This window comes from Pseudorca crassidens, chromosome 1, assembly GCF_039906515.1.
Source record: "Pseudorca crassidens isolate mPseCra1 chromosome 1, mPseCra1.hap1, whole genome shotgun sequence".
Classification (NCBI taxonomy): domain Eukaryota; kingdom Metazoa; phylum Chordata; class Mammalia; order Artiodactyla; family Delphinidae; genus Pseudorca; species Pseudorca crassidens.
This window is the reverse complement of record NC_090296.1, coordinates 110,959,339-110,977,620: the sequence shown is the minus strand read 5'-3', so window position 1 is coordinate 110,977,620 and position 18,282 is coordinate 110,959,339. Positions and strand designations below refer to the sequence as shown.

At 39.4% G+C, this 18,282-nt stretch overlaps 1 protein-coding gene across 3 annotated transcripts in view; it reads right to left on the bottom strand.

Annotated features, from left to right (window-relative positions):
- TLN2 (talin 2) overlaps positions 1–18,282 on the bottom strand; it is a 450,451-nt gene that overhangs the window by 165,864 nt on the left and 266,305 nt on the right. For all 3 annotated transcript variants that reach the window (XM_067749188.1, XM_067749208.1, XM_067749197.1), the window contains exons 10-11: positions 10,048–10,111; positions 8,920–9,024 (exon numbers count right to left, since the gene is read on the bottom strand). In XM_067749188.1, the coding sequence (XP_067605289.1) occupies positions 8,920–9,024; positions 10,048–10,111 (169 nt within the window). The remainder of the gene's footprint in view (positions 1–8,919; positions 9,025–10,047; positions 10,112–18,282) is intronic.

The following is an 18,282-nucleotide window of genomic DNA, read 5'->3' as shown; positions in this document are numbered from 1 at the left end:
CCACCTTCCAATGCAGAGGACGTGGGTGCAACCCCTGATCAAGGAACTAAGATCCCACATGCCGCGGGGCAACTAAGCCCGCACACCGCAACTACTGAGCCAGCCCCCTCTGGAGCCCAAGTGCCACAACTAGAGAGAAGCCCGCACGCCACAAGAAAGATCCTGCGTGCCGTAATTAAGATGCGATGCAGCCAAAAAAAAAAAAAAAATTAAAATTAAACAAAACAAACTCAAATGGACCATGGACCTAAATGTAAAATGTAAAACTGTAGAACATTTAGAACTAAACACAGGAGAAAATCTTCGGAGCCTAGAGTTAGACCTCTCAGACGTAACATTTAAAGCAAGATCCATAAAAGTAAAAAATGATAAAACGCCCATCTTCAAAATTAAGAACCTGTATTCTGTAAGACCTTGTCAAGAGGATAAAAAGAAAAGTTACAGACTGTGAGAAAATATTCACAAATCACATTTAACCTAGGATATATAAAGAACTCTTAAAACTCAAGAGTAAGAAAAAAAATCTAATTAGAAAGTTGGTCAAATAAAACATGAACAGACATTTCACTGAAGAGGATATACAGATGGCAAATAAGCACAGGAAAAGATGTTCAAAATCATTAGCCATCAGGGAAATGCAAATTAAAACCGCAATAAGATATCATAAAACATCTATCAGAAAGGCTAAAATAAAAAACAATGATAACACCAAATGCTGAAGAGGATGATAAGAAACTGGATCACTCATATTTTGCTGGTAAGAATGCCAAATGGTACAGTCACTCTGGAAAACAGTCTGGCTGTTTGTTATAGCGCTAAGTGTGTTCTTACCATATGGTTCAGCAATTGTACTCTTGGGCGTTTAGCCCAATGAAATGAACACTTCATTCTCACAAAAACCTACATACAAATATTTATAGCAGCTTTATTCAGAATAGGCACAAACTAGAAACAACCCAAATGTCCTTCAGTGATAAATGGCTAAACAAACTGGTACTTCCATACTATGGAATACTATTTGGCAATAAAAAGCAATGGACTACTGACACACATTATGACTTGTAGAGATCTCAAGGGAATTCTACTAAATGAAAAAAAACCCTCAAAAATTTATGTATCATATGATTCCGTTTATGTAGTACTTTTGAAATAACAAAATTATTGAGACAGACAATAAATCAGTGGTTGCTAGGGGGTACAGAGACCAGGGGAAGGGAGTAGGGTGTGAGGAGAAACAGGAAGGGGTGGGACGTGTGTATGGCCATAAAAGGGTAGCACAAGGTATTCTCTATGGATTAGAGTTCAATATCTTGACTACAGTGGTGGTAACATAAACCTACACATGACAAAAACTGCATAGAACACACACACACACACACACACACACACACACACACACAAATGAGTACATACAGAACATGAAATGTGATTAACGTCTATGAACTGTACCAAGTCGATTTCCTGGTTGTGACATTGTACTATAGTTACCATTGAGGGAAACGATGAAAAGGGTATTATTATTTATTTTTACAACGTTATTGAGATATAATTCACATACCATACAATAGACCTATTTAAAGTATCTAATTCAGTGGATTTTAGTATATTTACAGATATGTGCAACTATCACCACAATTTTAAAACATTTTCATCACCTCAAAAAAGAAAAATCCTGTACCATTAGCTATTACTCACATAGGTCCGCTGATCCCACCCCACTCTTAAGCAGCCACTAATCTACTTTCTGTCTCTATGGATTTGCCATTCTGGACATTCTATATCAATGGAATCTTGTGACAGGCTTCTTTCACTTCACATAACATTTCCAAAATTCATCCATGCCTGTAGCATGGAGCAGTACACTTCATTTCTTTTTATGACCAAATAATATTGCACCTTATGGATATACCACATTTTGTTCATCCATTCATCAGCTGATGAACATGTGGGTTTTTTCCACATTTTTGCTAAATGCAGCTATACACTTTCAGGTACAAGTTTTTCTGTGGACATGTGCTTTGAATTCTCTTGGGCACATGTACCGAGGAGTAGAACTACTAGGTCATATGGTATCTCTATGTTTAATAATTGAGGAAGTGCCAGACTCTTCTCTAAGGGGGCTGCACCATTTTACATTCCTAGCAGCAGTATATGAGGGCTCCAGTTTCCCGACATCCTCACCCATACTTGTTACTGACATTTTGATTCTCTGAATTATTTTTCCAACTTCCTGTGAATCTATCATTATTTCAAAGTACATAGTTAAAAATATGATTCTGTTTATCTTTGTTAAAAGACAAACCATCATAGCAAAGAGTAATAATAATGTTTCCATTTCCTAAAGTTATGCATTTAAAAAATTTTTTTTATGTCTTACCACACTTCCTATAACTTCCAAAACAATGTTAAAGGGTAACTTGTTCTGATCCTAATTTTTATAGATTTCTCTCTAGCACTTCTCTGTTGAGTAGCATGCTGATGATAGGTTTAAAACATTCTACCCTGTTGAGGAAGTACACTTTTATTCCAGCATTTTATGGAAATTTTTATAATGAGTACCTGAATTTTATCAAACACCTTAGTGGCTTTATCACTTATCAAATGATCACATGATGCCATCTTTTCCAGCTTTATTTAGATATAACTGACATAGAACATTATGTAAGTTTAAGGTGTGCAATATGATTTGATATATGTATATATTGAGAAATGATTACCACAGTAAGGTTAACACATCCTTCACCTCACAAAATTACCTTTTTGTAGTTGCTATGATGAGGACATTTAAGATTTACACTCTTAGCAAGAATATTAAAAGCAACAAATAATATACAAGGGAATTACCATAAGGCTATCCATTGATTTTTTTCAGCAGAAAAAATCTGCAGGCCAGAAGGGAGTGGCAGGACATACTTAAAGTGATGAAAGAGAAAAATCTACAACGAAGAATACTCTACCCAGCAGGGCTCTCATTCACATTTGATGGAGAAATCAAAAGCTTTATGGACAAGCAAAAGCTAAAAGAATTCAGCACCACCAAACCAGCTTTAAAACAAATGCTAAAGGAACTTCTCTAGGTAGAAAAGGCCACAATTAGAAATAAGAAAGTCGTGAAATGGAAAAGCTCACTGGTAAAGGCAAACATACAATAAAGGTAGGAAATCATCTACACACAAAGCTAGTAGGGAGGACAAAAACAGTAAAATCATCTGTATCCACAATAAGCAGTTAAGGGATACACAAAAGAATTAGATGTAAAATATAATATCAAAAACAGTAATCGTGAGGGGAGGAGAGTACAAATGCAGGCTATCTAAAATGCATTTGAAATTAAGAGATGAGCAACTTAAAACAAGCAGGTATATACATACACTGCTATACAGAAACCTCACGGTAACTGCAAGACAAAAATCTATAATAGATATACACATAAAAAAGAACAAGGAAGCCAAACCTAACACTAAAGATAGTCATCAAATCACAAGAGAAGAGAACCAAAGAAGGGGAAAAGAAGACCTACAAAAACAAACCCAAAACAATTAACAAAATGGCAATAGGAATATACATATTGGTAATTACCTGAAATGCAAACAGACTAAATGCTCCAGCCAAAAGACACCGACTGGCTGAATGGATAACAAAACAGGACCTGTATATCCTGCCTACAAGAGACTCACTTCAGATCTAGAGACACATACAGACTGACAATGAGGGGATGGAAAGAGGTATTCTAAGCAAATGGAAATCAAAAGAAAGCTGGAGTAGCAACACTTAGACAAAACAGACTTTAAAATAAAGACTCTTACAAGAGACAAAGAAGGACATTACATAATAATCAAAGGATCAAATCAAGAAGAAAATACAATTGTAAATATATATGCACCCAACATAAGAGCACCTCAGTATAAAAGGCAAATGTTAACACATATAAAAGGAGAAATTGACAATAACACAATAATACTGGGGGACTTTAACACCCCACTTATATCAATGGACAGATCATCCAGACAGAAAATCAATAAGGAGACACAGGCCTGAAATGACACACTAGACCAAATGGACTTAATTGATATTTACAGAGCACTCCATCCAAAAGCAGTAGAACATACATTCTTTTCAACTGCACATGGAACATTCTCCAGGATAGATCACATGCTGGGCCACAAAGTGAACCTCAGTAAATTTAAGAAAATGGAAATTATATCAAGCATCTTTTCTGACCATAACACTATGAGGCTAGAAATTAACTGTAAGGAAAAAACTGCAAAAAATACAAACATGTGGAAGCTGAATAATATGCTACTAAACAACCAATGGATCACTGAAGAAATCAAAGAGGAAATTAAAAAATACCAAGAGACAAATGAAAACGAAAACACAACACTCCAAAAAAGTTATTAAAAAAATTTTTAATAAAAAATAAAAAAAATTTACTCCCTTAGCAACTCGCAAGTATGTAATACAGTACTGTTAACTATAGTCGCCATGCTGTACATTAGTTCCTCAAAAGGTATTCCTCTTAAAACTGCAAGTTGGTGTGCTTTGACTGACATTTACTCATTTCCCCACCCCAGCAACCACGAATCTACTGTTTTTGTGACTTTGGCTTTTGAAAATTCCATGTATAAGTCAGATCATACAGTATTTGTCTTTCTCTGATTTATTTCACTTAGCATAATGCCCTGAAGTTTCTTTTTATTTATTTATTAATTAATTAACATCTTTATTGGAGTATAATTGCTTTACAGTGGGTGTTAGTTTCTGCTTTATAACAAAGTGAATCAGTTATACCTATACATATGTCCCCATATCTCTTCCCGACCTCAAATTTCATCCATGTTGTTGCAAATGGCAGGAATTTCTCTTTTATGGTTGAATAATATTCCACCGTATTTACCTACCACGTTTTCTTTATCTATTCATCTGCTGGTGGATACTTAGATTGTTTCCATATCTTGGTTATTGTAAATAATGGTTCAAAGAACAGAGGAGTACAGATATCTCTTTGAGCTTGTGATTTCAATTCCTTCAGATATATATCCAGAAGTGGGATTGCTGGATCATATGGCAGTTCTAGTTTTAAATTTTTGAGGATCCTCCACACTGTTCACCACAGCAGCTGTACCAATTTACATTTCTACCAACAGTGCACAAGGACTCTCTTCTCTCCACATCCTTGCTAACCCTTGTTATTCCTTGTCTTTTTTTTATAACAGGGGTGAGGTGATAGCTCCTTGTGGCTTTGATCTGTATTTCCCTGATGTTAGTGATGCCGAGTACCTTTCCATGTACCTCACGGCTATCTGAATATCCTCTTTGGAAAAATGTCTACTCATGTCCTTTGCCCATTTTAATTGGATTATTTGGGGGTATTTTTGTTGTTGTTGTTTGCTATGGAGTTATAAAGAATTGCTTATATATTTTGGGTATAAACCCCTTACCAGATACATGGTTTGCAAATATTTTCTCCTTTCTGTAGGTTGCCTTTTTCTTTTGTTGTTTCTTTTGATGTGCACAAGTTTTTTAGTTTGATGTAGTTCAACTTGTTTGCGTTTGCTTTTGTTGCTTGTGCTTTTGACGTCATATCCAAAAAATCATTGCCTAGAACCCTGTCAAGGAGTTTACCACCTATGTTTTCTTCTAGGATTTTTACAGTTTTATGGCTTACACTTAAGTCCTTAATCCATTTTGAGTGAATTGTTGTGAATGATGTAAGAAAGAGGACCAGTTTCATTGAATCTATAGATGGCTTTGAATAGTATGGACATTTTAATAATTTTAATTCTTCCAATCCAAGAACACAGGATATCTGTTCATTTACTTCTTTGATTTCTTTCATCACTGTTCTTTTTTTTTTTTTTTTTTTTTGTGGTATGCGGGCCTCTCACTGTTGTGGCCTCTCCCGTTGCGGAGCACAGGCTCGGCATGTGGGATCTTCCTGGACCGGGGCACGAACCCGCGTCCCCTGCATCGGCAGGCGGACTACCAACCATTGCGCCACGAGGGAAGCTCTCATCACTGTTTTAATGTTTTCATCATATACATCTTTCACTTCCTTGGCTTAACTTATTCCTAAGTATTTTACTGTTTTTGATGCTATTGTGAATGAGACTGTTTTCTATATTTATTTTCTAGATAGTTCAGTGCATATGATGTCACCTTATTTGACCTGCTCTGATTTATTAGATATATTAACTCATAATATTGCATTATTCCTGAATTTACTTTTAAAATAGGGCAAACTATGATCAAATAAACTCTATCAAAATCAACTTAAAAATAAAATGTACACTAAATAAGACCACTGAGCAAAAAATTGAAATGAGCAGTGTACTCACTTTTATAGTGACAAAAAATAAAAGTAATGAAAAACAAAATGTGAATGTCTAACATGTATATGAAAGCTGTCAGTGCTGCCTACCTCCTGACCCTGACCTTCCTTCAAAGAGATGTAATTTTTAAAAAATGAAAAGGAAGAAAGGAAGGGAGGAAAGGAAGAAGGAAGGAAATTTGCATTACTTTCTTACTTTGCCTTAAACACTTCTGTAAAAGAAGAGTTTTCATTTGACCAAACCTGCAAGACCTTGCAATAACCATAGCATCTGTGTTTTACCTCTAATTATGCTACTAGCCATGGACAGATTCTTCCCAGGCCCTAAATTATATGTGGAGAACAAATTTCTCTTTTCTGGAACTTGCTATTCAATGTCTCTTTTTAATTACATGCAGACTGCTGTGTGCTATGTATTTTCCTAAATTTACTGACCTTTACGCACAACACTGAAACTGACTCTGTGTGAAGTTTGATGGTATTAATAGAAAACAATATGAATTTGAAAGATAAATTTCATATATGAAGGACTAGAGAAAAACTCAAACCCACACAACCATGGAAAATGATACCAGTATCATTGGAGATGCTGAAAACGACTTAATCTTTGTGAGGTATTAGAACTCATCAGAATAATAAATGAAAAGCCGGGACTTCCTGGTGGCGCAATGGTTAAGAATCCGCCTGCCAGTGCAGGGGACACGGGTTCAAGCCCTGGTCAGGGAAGATCCCACATGCCACGGAGCAACTAAGCCTGTGCGCCACAACTACTGAGCCTGCGCTCTAGAGCCTGCACTCTAGAGCCCGCGAGCCACAACTACTGAGCCCACATGCCACAACTACCGAGCCCACATGCCACAACTACGGAAGCCCGCGCACCTAGAGCCCCTGCTCTGCAACAAGAGAAGCCACTGCAATGAGAAGCCCGCACACCGCAACAAAGAGTAGCCCCTGCTCGCTGCAACTAGAGAAAGCCCGCGCACAACAACGAGACCCAACGCAGCCATAAATAAATAAATAAATAAATTTTTTTAAAAAATGAAAAGCAGACTTTTCTTCTAAAACAAGCAGATCTAACCATGTACTCATGGTGGGGATGTGGGGGTGGGTAGGATAATGAAAGCAGGTGAGCACATATCAAATGGGGCCACCCTAGGTAAGTCAGCATAGCCCACTGCTTGGGAACACAGGCTTTTAAGTCAGAGAGACCTGAATTCAAGTCCTAATCCTACAGTTACGAGGCTTATGGTCCCAGCTGAGTCATTGATCTTTCTGGCCTTGATTCTCATTTATAAAAAGAAGATAATAGCAGTAATTCTGCCATTGGGATGCTGACAGATTTGAATAAGACACGCCTGACATATAATTGTTTACTGTTATTATTGTCATTATTAATATTGGGAAATTACCTAGTCATTACCTAGAATACCACCATCAGCACCATTCAAAAACTGATTGATAGTTTAAAACACACTGAAATGAAAAATTCAATTTCTAAATTATTTTTCTTAAAAACAAAGTGATGCACCTATGCTTTCTTTATTTGCAAGGGACCCAGCATTTTCTGGTATAAAGCTGAGAGCTGTTTGGCTGAAATAACTAATCAGCATTAAACATACACCTTTTTTCCATATAATATCTTTTACTTCTCTTGGCCCCAAATGAAGCAGCTTCCTCCAATGAGGACTGGAGTCAAGAAAAGCATCCATATGCCCAAACATTCTAGTAGACAGCAAAACTTCTTTCTTTTCCAGTTCTTTTTAGCTGTGGGAATAGACACCTCCTTAAACCACCCTGTCACTGACCTTCCAACTTCAGTCCCTAGAAGCAGCTGCAACACAGCTGGTAACACTCCCCTGGGCCTTAAGCAGCACAAGAAAGTTCATCACATGGTAGAGCTTTCTCCAGGGTGAAGAGCAAGAGACAGGAGACCCAGAGTCACAGCAAAGCAAGTGGAAATAATGAAACCTATCAGAGGGATGACTACAAGAGAGTACGTGAGGTCAGGATATGAAAACGGGGAAGGAAGCTACTGGGAGGGCTTCTTAGTGAATTCAAGAACACACCCTCTGCTTGCTCACAGGTTGAATTTCAAAGATCCACCTCTGTCCCTCTAGTAGTCAGGCCAGCAATTCCTGTGAAAACAGATCTGAAGGCCACAGAAAATCCCAAGACCCATCTAAAAGGATACAAATTCAGTACCATAACTACCACATGAATTTGATTTGGCCTGCAGTGGTCAACAACCTTCACTTAGTCCAGTGCACTCTGGAAGATCTTAAGTGAAACATTCTCAGGGGAAAGTGCTAGCAATTGAAAGTAAAGGTACTCCTTCAGGGACTTTATAGCAGTGACTGAGAGCAGAGCCAAGACACAGCTGTCCTGAGGCCTGCAGGCAGCCAAGCTCACTCACCAGCCTCACAGCTCTTACACCTCATGTCTGTCCCACAGCTCAACTCAGGTCACCACTGCCCAGATGCTCCATGTGCAAATGCTAGGGGTCTAGAGATGACAATCAAGGTTAACAGCAAACCCTTTAACAAAAGAGGTGGCAGAGGCAAACGCCCCCTCCATCACGCTCAACTCACCTTCACCAGGAAGAAGGACACACCGTACGTCCGGAGAGACCGGGCGAGTTTGACATACTTGACCTTGGCTTCTATCTCGTTCATCTCTCCACAGTTCTTGTGCTCCTACAAACGTGACAGAGGCAGGGACCAGTTACTGCAGCTCTGACAGCAGGTGGACTTTGTGAGAGGTGTTATTCCACATGGCCTCTATGCCTTTGTGGATGCATGTCCCTGCTGACCAAGGGTCAGAGCACACAGAAAGTGCTAATGCACAGTTTCTTAACTAGAACGTGAACCCAAATTCCTTATAGATTTCACAGTTATATGCAACAATTCATGCACATGCAGCACGGCAAGAACAGGGTCCATAATTGTAACCAAATTTTCAAAGGGCTCCACGTTCCGAAAGGTTCAGGACCAACACGTCAAAGGAGAACTAGAAAAATGTTCTCGTCCTGAATTCTAACATCCAGGCAAAAGATAAAGTTTTCCAAAGAGCAGGATATATAAATGCCTGGATATCTCAGTGTGTGCAAACAATACTGGATTTAAAAAAAAAATGTTTTTATACACATGAAATTTATCTCTTCCAATTTATATTTACATTTCATTGCCAAAAACACTTTGGTATTTTGGATTCACTAGAGTGAGTGTTTCCTGGCAAAGCTGATGACAGGGCTTTTTTTTACTGGTTGCCTACAATAGATAACTTTCTGAATTTTAGAATAAACCTGGATTTTAAAAAGACACCAGTTCCCAAATTCTGAGGTTCAAAAAACAAATTTCAGGATTAAAAAAGGCTTCTTGAAGTGTCTGCCTCAGTGCATTTTAATGGCAAATTGCCTTGTTTCAATGCTTCCAAGATAACGTCTCTGAAATTAAATGTATGCACATTTTTCCCAGAAGGGCTAAGGAACCTTTAGCAAGAAGGTATGGATTAAGATAATAAATCTGCCCAAAGTAGAACTGTCAGCTTCTTTACTCTGGAGTCACAAATCATTTATTATATAAGCAGAGTACATGCATGGGGTATGAAACTATTGTGCAGAGGCCCCTCTTGGACTAATAAATGAGGATAGGCTTTGTGGATGCATGAGGAGAATAATAAAGTGAGGAGAATAATAAAGTTCTGAACATTTCCAGTACCTGAAATATTCTCTTTTCAGCTCCTCTCTGCTTGATGTATTCTTTGGGCAGGAATTCCTTTAGACTGAGAGAGAGAGAATAAAAAAAAGGTAAGGCATTTATCATACTCTATGTTGAGGAGGAAAGAAAAGAAACTTTTCATAAAACTCACAGTTAAGTCCCTAACTCTCAGTATTTTATGGTATAATTAATAACAGACAGCCATATCCCACAATGCTCTTCAATAAGATGCAAATATAAAACCAGTCTGATAAAAAGGGTCAAACATATTCAAGAAGAAAGATTGTCCAGGATATACTGTAAAATGACAAAGTAAAGCACCCAAGAGTGTACAGTATGCTAACCTTCGTGATAAAGGGAGGAAAATATCCTCCATTTTGTACTGTTAATATGTATTTTAAAAAACATTAGAAGGATAAATCTAGTACTAATATAAATGATTCTTAATGGAAAGAAGGAAAAAACAGGGACAAGGGAACAAGAATGGAAATTAAACCTCTTAATTTTCCTTGTACTATGGTCTTCACTTTAGAACCAAATGAAATCACAAATGGGTAAAATGCAACACCTAAAAATCTAAAGCAAATTGAAACAAATGAACCTAACAGTGTATGGAACCAACAGCCTAACTTTGAAAAACAGTCTTTTGACAATACCCATCCCCAGTGAGATATATCTTAAAGATAAAATGGACCACAGTAGACTTGTTAAATATTGATATCATTATTTCAAAACTAATATCTACTCTTCCCCCTAAATATATACACACACACACTATAAAATTAGTATATTACATTATCTAAGTAGGTAGATATTATATATAATTAGGATAAAGTAAATAAGTAATTGTTAGTTGTTAGAAATCAATATTTGTAGCATGAAATAAATAAAGCAAAAGAAGTGAAATGAAAACCCTGCAATCTTTCATCTGAATGCAAATATTGATCTGAATGTCTGATTCATTTTTCTTTTTCTGAAAAAATTTTCTACTTGTGTCCACTGCAGAGGCTAAGGGCAAGGACAACCGGGTGGCAATGAGCACCCCCAGTACGTCAGCCAGGTGGTCTTCCAACACCATTTCCCACTAAGAGGAATCCAGGATCCTTGGAGAAATGACTGATTCTAGCTTTGGGACAGGAGATGTATAAAATGTTCCTGGGGCTTCTTGTGCCTGAGGATCAAGGAATTTATCAAAATGACATTGGACTGACATCAAGGGATAACCGATGGCCAAACATGGGGTGATTTTTAAAACCTCATACAAAAGAAGAGAGGACAGGGCTTCCCTGGTGGCGCAGTGGTTGAGAGTCCGCCTGCCGATGCAGGGGACACCGGTTCGTGCCCCGGTCCGGGAAGGTCCCACATGAAGCGGAGCAGCTGGGCCCGTGAGCCATGGCCGCTGAGCCTGCGTGTCTGGAGCCTGTGCTCCGCAACGGGAGACGCCACAACAGTGAGAGGCCCACATACCGCAAAAAAAAAAAAAAGAAAGAAGAGAGGACAGAACAATGTGCTCACTGACCAACTTCAACAATAATCACTCATAGCCATTCATGACTCATCTACTCCCTTACCCACATGCCCTCTCATGGATTATTTGAAGCAAACCCCAGACATCATATAATTAATTTCATGTGAGGGGCAATTTGAGCATCAGAAAGAATGAAGACTGCAATTGGTCAAAACACAGGTACATAAAATTCAATAAAGATTCTTTGAAATAATCATTGATCACCTTAAGATGTTGCTAGGGCACCAGCTCATATCGAAAATTGATAAAGGAAAAGAAACAAAGCTAATAAATGCAGAAGGAAAAATAGAATTCCACAATCATCATTTTACAACTCTTAATGAAATAGCCAATAGATCAAAACAAGCATGAGTGGCTGCTAAAACCAATAAGTAACAAGTTAATGGGGGACTTTATAACAGAAGGATCAGTCTGATCCAAACCCAATGATCAATTTTAAATGCGAGTGGGATAACCACACAGCATATGCCTTCTGACTGATGTAACAGTACCATACTTCCATACTGTATACTTCCACCTATACTTCCTAGGTGGAAGTATACAGTACCACCTAGGAAGTATTCTTGGCGATAGAGAAAAGATAAGTAAATATATAACTGAATATGAATTTCATTAAGAGTCTAAATATAAATCTAAGTTTACAAAAAAAGAAAAAAAACCCTAATAGTTTAAAAAGCTGATAGTTTAAAAAAGAGAGAGAGAGAGAGGAACATGGTAAGTGACACTACCAAGATCCAATGAGCCAAATCCCATCATTGTAAATATTATACAAATAACCCAGGTTTTTCACAAATAAATGGCTTGCTGGTAGAGGTGCAAAAGATGACACACAGATTAGAATCAGAATGACACACAACACCAGCAGCCATCAGGAAAACACAAAGAAAAACCACAACAGCGTACCAGTGCATACTCAGCAGGACACTACAGTAAAAGAGAGACAGGAAGGCGTGTTGGCGAGGTTACGGAGAATTTGGAACCTTCACACACTGCTAGTGGGAATGTAAAATGGAGCAGCTGTTGTGGAAAACAATTTGGTAGTTCCTCAAAAGATTAAACAGCAATTCTACTCCTAGGCATATATCTAGGAAAAGTAAAAACATATGTCCACATAAACATTTGTACGTGAGTGTTCATAGTAGTTTTATTCATAATAGCCAAAAGGTGGAAACAACTCAAATGTCCATCAACTGACGAGTGGATGAATAAAATGTAGTTTAGCCATACAATGTAACTTTATTTGGCAATAAAAAGGCATTAAGCGTGATACATGCAACAATATGGAAACACTGTGCAAAGTGAAAGAAGCCCATCACAAAGGACCACAAACTGTATGATTCTATTTATATGAAGCATCCAGTATAGTCAAATCTATAGAGGCAGATAGGACTAGAGGTTGCAAAGGCTGAGGAAGGGAGAGGGGAACCTGGGGAATGACTGTTAATGGACACAGGGCTTATTGTAGGAGGGAAACAAATGTTCTAAAATTAGATTGTGGTAATGGCTGCACAATCTTGTGAATACACGAAAAAACGCTGAAATATAAATTTTAAATGGGCCAATTGTATGGTAGGCAAACTCCATCTCAATAAAGCTGTTTTTTAAAAAAGATAAACACCAACCACTACAGGCCTTGTTTGGACCCTGATATTAACAAAGTATAAAATGACATTTTTAATACAATGCAGGGGAGAATTTAACACAGACTGGGTATTAGATGTGATTAAAGAATTGCTTCTAATTTTGTTTGGTATTAGGGTGGATTTGCAGTTAGGCGGGGTTTTAATTATTTAAAAAAATTTTTTCATTGTCAGAAAAACATACTGAAGTACTGATAGGCGAAATGGTATGCCGTCTTGGATTTGCTTTCAATACTCCAGCCAAAAAAGGGGGTGGGTCAGGTCCAGGTTCTGGCTACATTATGCCTTGAATCATGATAGCTCTTCAACCTGCAAACTACATCTGCAGACAAAAATTCTGAGTATATTTTCTGGAATGTCAGGGATCTAGGTTTGAGCACCACCAGAACACTCTGGCCTAATCAAGAGACCCCCACGTCAGTCCGCAGGAAGGAACCTAAGAAACATCTAGGCAGCAGCCCCTTAGATGTTATGACTACTGTTAAGCAACTTCAGGGAAACAAGGTCTGGTTGAGAGAAGAATGGAAGGCATCAATGTCACAAAAGAGGAAGCTGAGTCACAGAGAGGTCAAGTGACTTAGCTGAGGTCACAGGACTGGATGGGAGCAGGGAGCCTCTGACCTCCAGTCCAAGAGCAGACGCATGTGAACACAGGGCTGTTTCAGGCTCCCCCAGGAACACCCTTAAAATGATAACCAGGAATCATCCTGAGGGGGCCACTGCTGTGAGCCTCTGGACAGCAGCTCCTATGCCATCAACAAAGGAGACCTTGCAAAGGTTATCAAAAGCACCCAAAGAGGGCCCCATGCCAAGCCCACACACAACGATGACTGCTACTAGAACACCAGAGGGCAGCATCCAGTGGCCAGGCTGGAATATGTTGGGTATTTATGGCAATAAAGTTCTGTGTGGCCACAAGCTGCCCTCAACTCAAACTGCAAACTAACCCTCCCATTCTTTGGAAGGCATTGAACCTCCCACTCTTCAGTAGGTACAGAAACAACTTCCAGAAGCTTGCACCAGAGGTGTGACCCCTGGTGTTGCCAGAGGCGATCTGGGGGGAGTTTAGTGTAAGGTATGTTCAAATAAGAAGTGAGTGTGTGGGTGTGCGTGCACGTGTGGGGTGTATTCTTTCCAGTAAATCGACAACGTGCACAGTGTCAGCAGGGATGCCTGCCAGCCGGCAGTTCAGCAGTTCCAGCTCGGTTGTGTTTTTGATTCCCAAACCCAAGTATGGAAGGCTCCTAAGCATCTGCGGCAGACATATAAGCGAAATCTGTCGGCTTTCTCTGAGAAAATGGGTCAGATGGTCAAACCTGATTGGGAATTTTTCTCCTAATGAAGCAAGCTCTGACCAAGCAAAGTCCCTTGCACTGCCAACTTAAACATTCCCACCTTAAAAGGGCAGCCTCCAAACCCTCTGCCAGTCTTGTGCATATCATTTTTTCGGAGTGCAATAATAACAGATCTCCCGTTTTACTAAGACGGCAGACTCGTCAAAGTTCTCACACTCTGAGATCCATGGAAGGTTGAAATCAGCCAAGAGACTCTTCTCTCATGAGCTCTATTTTCACTCTGGCCGAGTCAGTTGCATCTCTTCCCCCATCTATATTTATCTGCATTTGCTCCCCAATCTCGCTGCTGGCTGTATATTACATAATTATGTAATAAACCAATACAGCCCATAAACTGTTAAAATAGTCCAAAAGAGAGCTACTAAATGCTTCCTAATGGTAAATATTTACAAAAAGTTATTGAATTAGATATAAGCGAGACAAATGGAAAATACTGAAAGGAAAAAATAGTGAAAATGTAAAAACAGTCTGTCCTCAGAGTGCTTCATGATCATCTTTATATTCTCTTGCAGATGGTGTGGTTCATCCAACAAAGATAATGTGCAACCTTAACTAGGTGACCCACACCAGGGAAAAACATTGGTCCGGTATCAAAAGATTGGCAAATGAATGCTTAAACTGAAAGTTAAAATATAGGGTTTCAGAGAGGTAGTAGCGTAGATTCTTTACTTTAATTAACTTTGAGGGATTATCCAAGCAACAGTAAACCATGTTGATAGAGGGTTTTCCACTACTAATGGCTGCCGTTTTATTGAAAGGCAAATAATGTTTCAGGTGTTTTACATGCATAAATAGATTAGTTAAACTCTGACAAAAGTCCTTGGAAGAAAATATTCCAATATTCCAGTTTTTTACATATGGAACAGGAGGTTCAGCGATACTAAGTAAGTTGCCCACAATCATAGCCAACAACTTAAGCCTCCTCTGTGGGCTCCAGAGACCATGCTCTTAGCTACTTAGCACCCTGGTCTCTCCAAGCTACCCTCTGATCAAAAGACGTACCATGTGATCAGTATTTGAGAACTTTCAGACAAAGAGAGGAATAAAATAACAGAAACACCCAATCAGATAATGGTAACAATGATCATAGTGGTGGCAGTCAATGTTTTAGAAATGCCAAGAGGCAGTGAAAAAGGGAAGGGGAATTTAATAAACACATGTAGAGGGAGAGGGATCTGGATTCAAATACAGCCATTCACTGAAAACTTCATTTTCTTACATAAATGTAAGCTGCTTCTATAAGTTATTCCAAAAGAGGCATTCTAAAGATGTTCCCCGGTCTGAAAATAAGTACACAAGTTCATGGGAGGCAGCCATGATTTGAGGAAAGGTTAACTGCTTCTCATCTGTCCCAGAACTGTCACCTAGTAGTCACACCACCACGGGCAACTCACCACCTCTCTAAGCTGATCTTATCACCTGAAAAGCAGATAGGATTCCTACCTAGGAATGGTTTTGCTCATATGAACCGAAAGCAATGGCTTGCCCCCTCATTCTTGGGGAACGAGGGCATCAATATGAACACACAAACAAAGCAGTGAAGAGCACATGTGGTGGAATAAAGGGGAGGGAAGGTACCGAGGTACAGCAAGGACGGTATCACCCAAAGGACACTGGAACACCCAGGTTTCCTGACCCCAATCTTTATGCTCAACCACCAAATAAGTAACAATAACATCTCAAATTTGGTATCACATAAAGTTCTCCAAGTGTGGTCCCAAGACCAGCAGCATCAGTACTACCTGGGAACATGCTAGATGTGTCAATTTTCAGGCTTTGCCTCAAACCCACTGAATAAGAAGCTCTGGAGGTGAGGCCCAGTAGTATGTTTTAACAAGCCCTTTGGATGAGCCTGACACATGCTAAAGGTGGAGAACCACTGGCCCAGTGGGCCGAAAGCTCAAATGATGAAGTTGGATACATTGAATTTAAATCCAGACTCAAAGATGAAAACGTCTGTGACTCAGAGTATTGGTCAAGTCCTGGATAACTGAGGGGATGATGTAGGTGGAAGAAAGCACTGGATGAGTTGGAAAATAGTTACAGTGGCAAGAAGTGGAGAGTGAAGACAGCATGGGGAAAGCACAGGAGAGGGTTTGAGGGCCTCAGTCACACAGTAGTTCTGTGCTCCTGAACCAATCCCAATGCCCCTTAGTGTAAGGACAGGAAATCGTCCAGAGGCTCACTGACAGCTCCGGGCTAGATACATTCAGAGGTTCCTGATTTGAAAGTTCTGGAGTCTGAAAGTCGTTAGGGAGAGAGACATCAACCTCAGGAGGCTGCTGCTAGGAGGAAACAGTGAAGGCACCACTGAGTGGTCATCACCACCCCAAACTGATGAGAGCACGCCAGGCTGTCAGGGGCAGGGGACAGAAGCCAACGATAGAGAAGCTAGTGCATGGGCAGTGGTGAGAAACAAAGCTGAAACGCTTGCTTCACCGTTAGTTTGAAAACAGAATCTACAGCCAAATTATTCTGACAAAAACGCACAGAACAACTCCAAAGGAGGAATATGTGTGTGAACAGATGCCAAGAGAAAAACTGACTTAAGACTTCCTACTGTGTCAAGAGCTTTGCTTGTTGACAGTAGAATTATCTTGAGTTTGTGGGGAAAAATTTCCAAGTCCACACTAAATTCTTCCTCAGAGATTCATACCCTGGGTTGCTGTGTTTTCTCAGGGAAATACTTTTGGGGAACATGCCAACAGGACGAGGGGGCTACGGTAATCTAGCAGGAGGGAGGTTTCCTCCACCTGCTAGCTCCCTGCCTGCCTGCACCCAACCACTGGACCATTTCTCCCTGTGACATACAGAGTCACGGAACCTTTCTGTCTGACCTCCAAGGCCCATTAATTTTGCCTTTACCACACGGTATATATCCAACCTCGGTGATCAAAAGCTTTTAGCACCTCACACACAGACTATTGCAACTGACTTTTTTAAAGACACGTTAACTGTGAAAACATATGAAATATAAAGAACAGTATATACCTCAATTTATATACCTATCATCAAGGATAAATACATGTTACCATGTTGTCATATTTGCTTTATGATTGCTACCTCTCCTTCTGTTTGTAAAGAACAAATGACAGATTTAGCTCAAGTCCCACACCACCCTTCTTTCTCTCCCTATGGGTCGTCATTTTCCTGAAGGTAATTTCCACACATATTTTATCATGTTCCTACATCTCCTTATATCTATAACACAATATATTCTGTTTCTCATTGTATTTTTAAATTCAACAGGTTCACCTTCTAAAATATCTTGTTTTCTCTGTAAAGTACTTTGCTGTTTTCATACATTAAAATTTGTGCCCATCTGGGACTCCCTTGGTGGCTCAGTGGTTAAGAATCCACCTGCCAATACAGGGGACACGGGTTCGAGCCCTGGTCCAGGAAGATACCCACGTGCCATGGAGCAACTAAGCCCGTGCGCTACAACTACTGAGCCTGCGCTCTACAGCCCGCGAACCACAACTACTGAGCCCCACCGCCTAGAGCCGGTGCTCTGCAACAAGAGAAGCCACTGCAATGAGAAGCCTACGCACCGCAACAAAGAGTAGCCCCTGCTCGCCGCAACTAGAGAAAGCCCACGTGCAGCAGAAGACTAAATGCAGCCAAAAAAACAACAACAAAAAAAATAATATATTAATTAATTAACAAATTTGTGCCCATCTGAGAGACAGGAAATGCTATCTCCTTATTGATT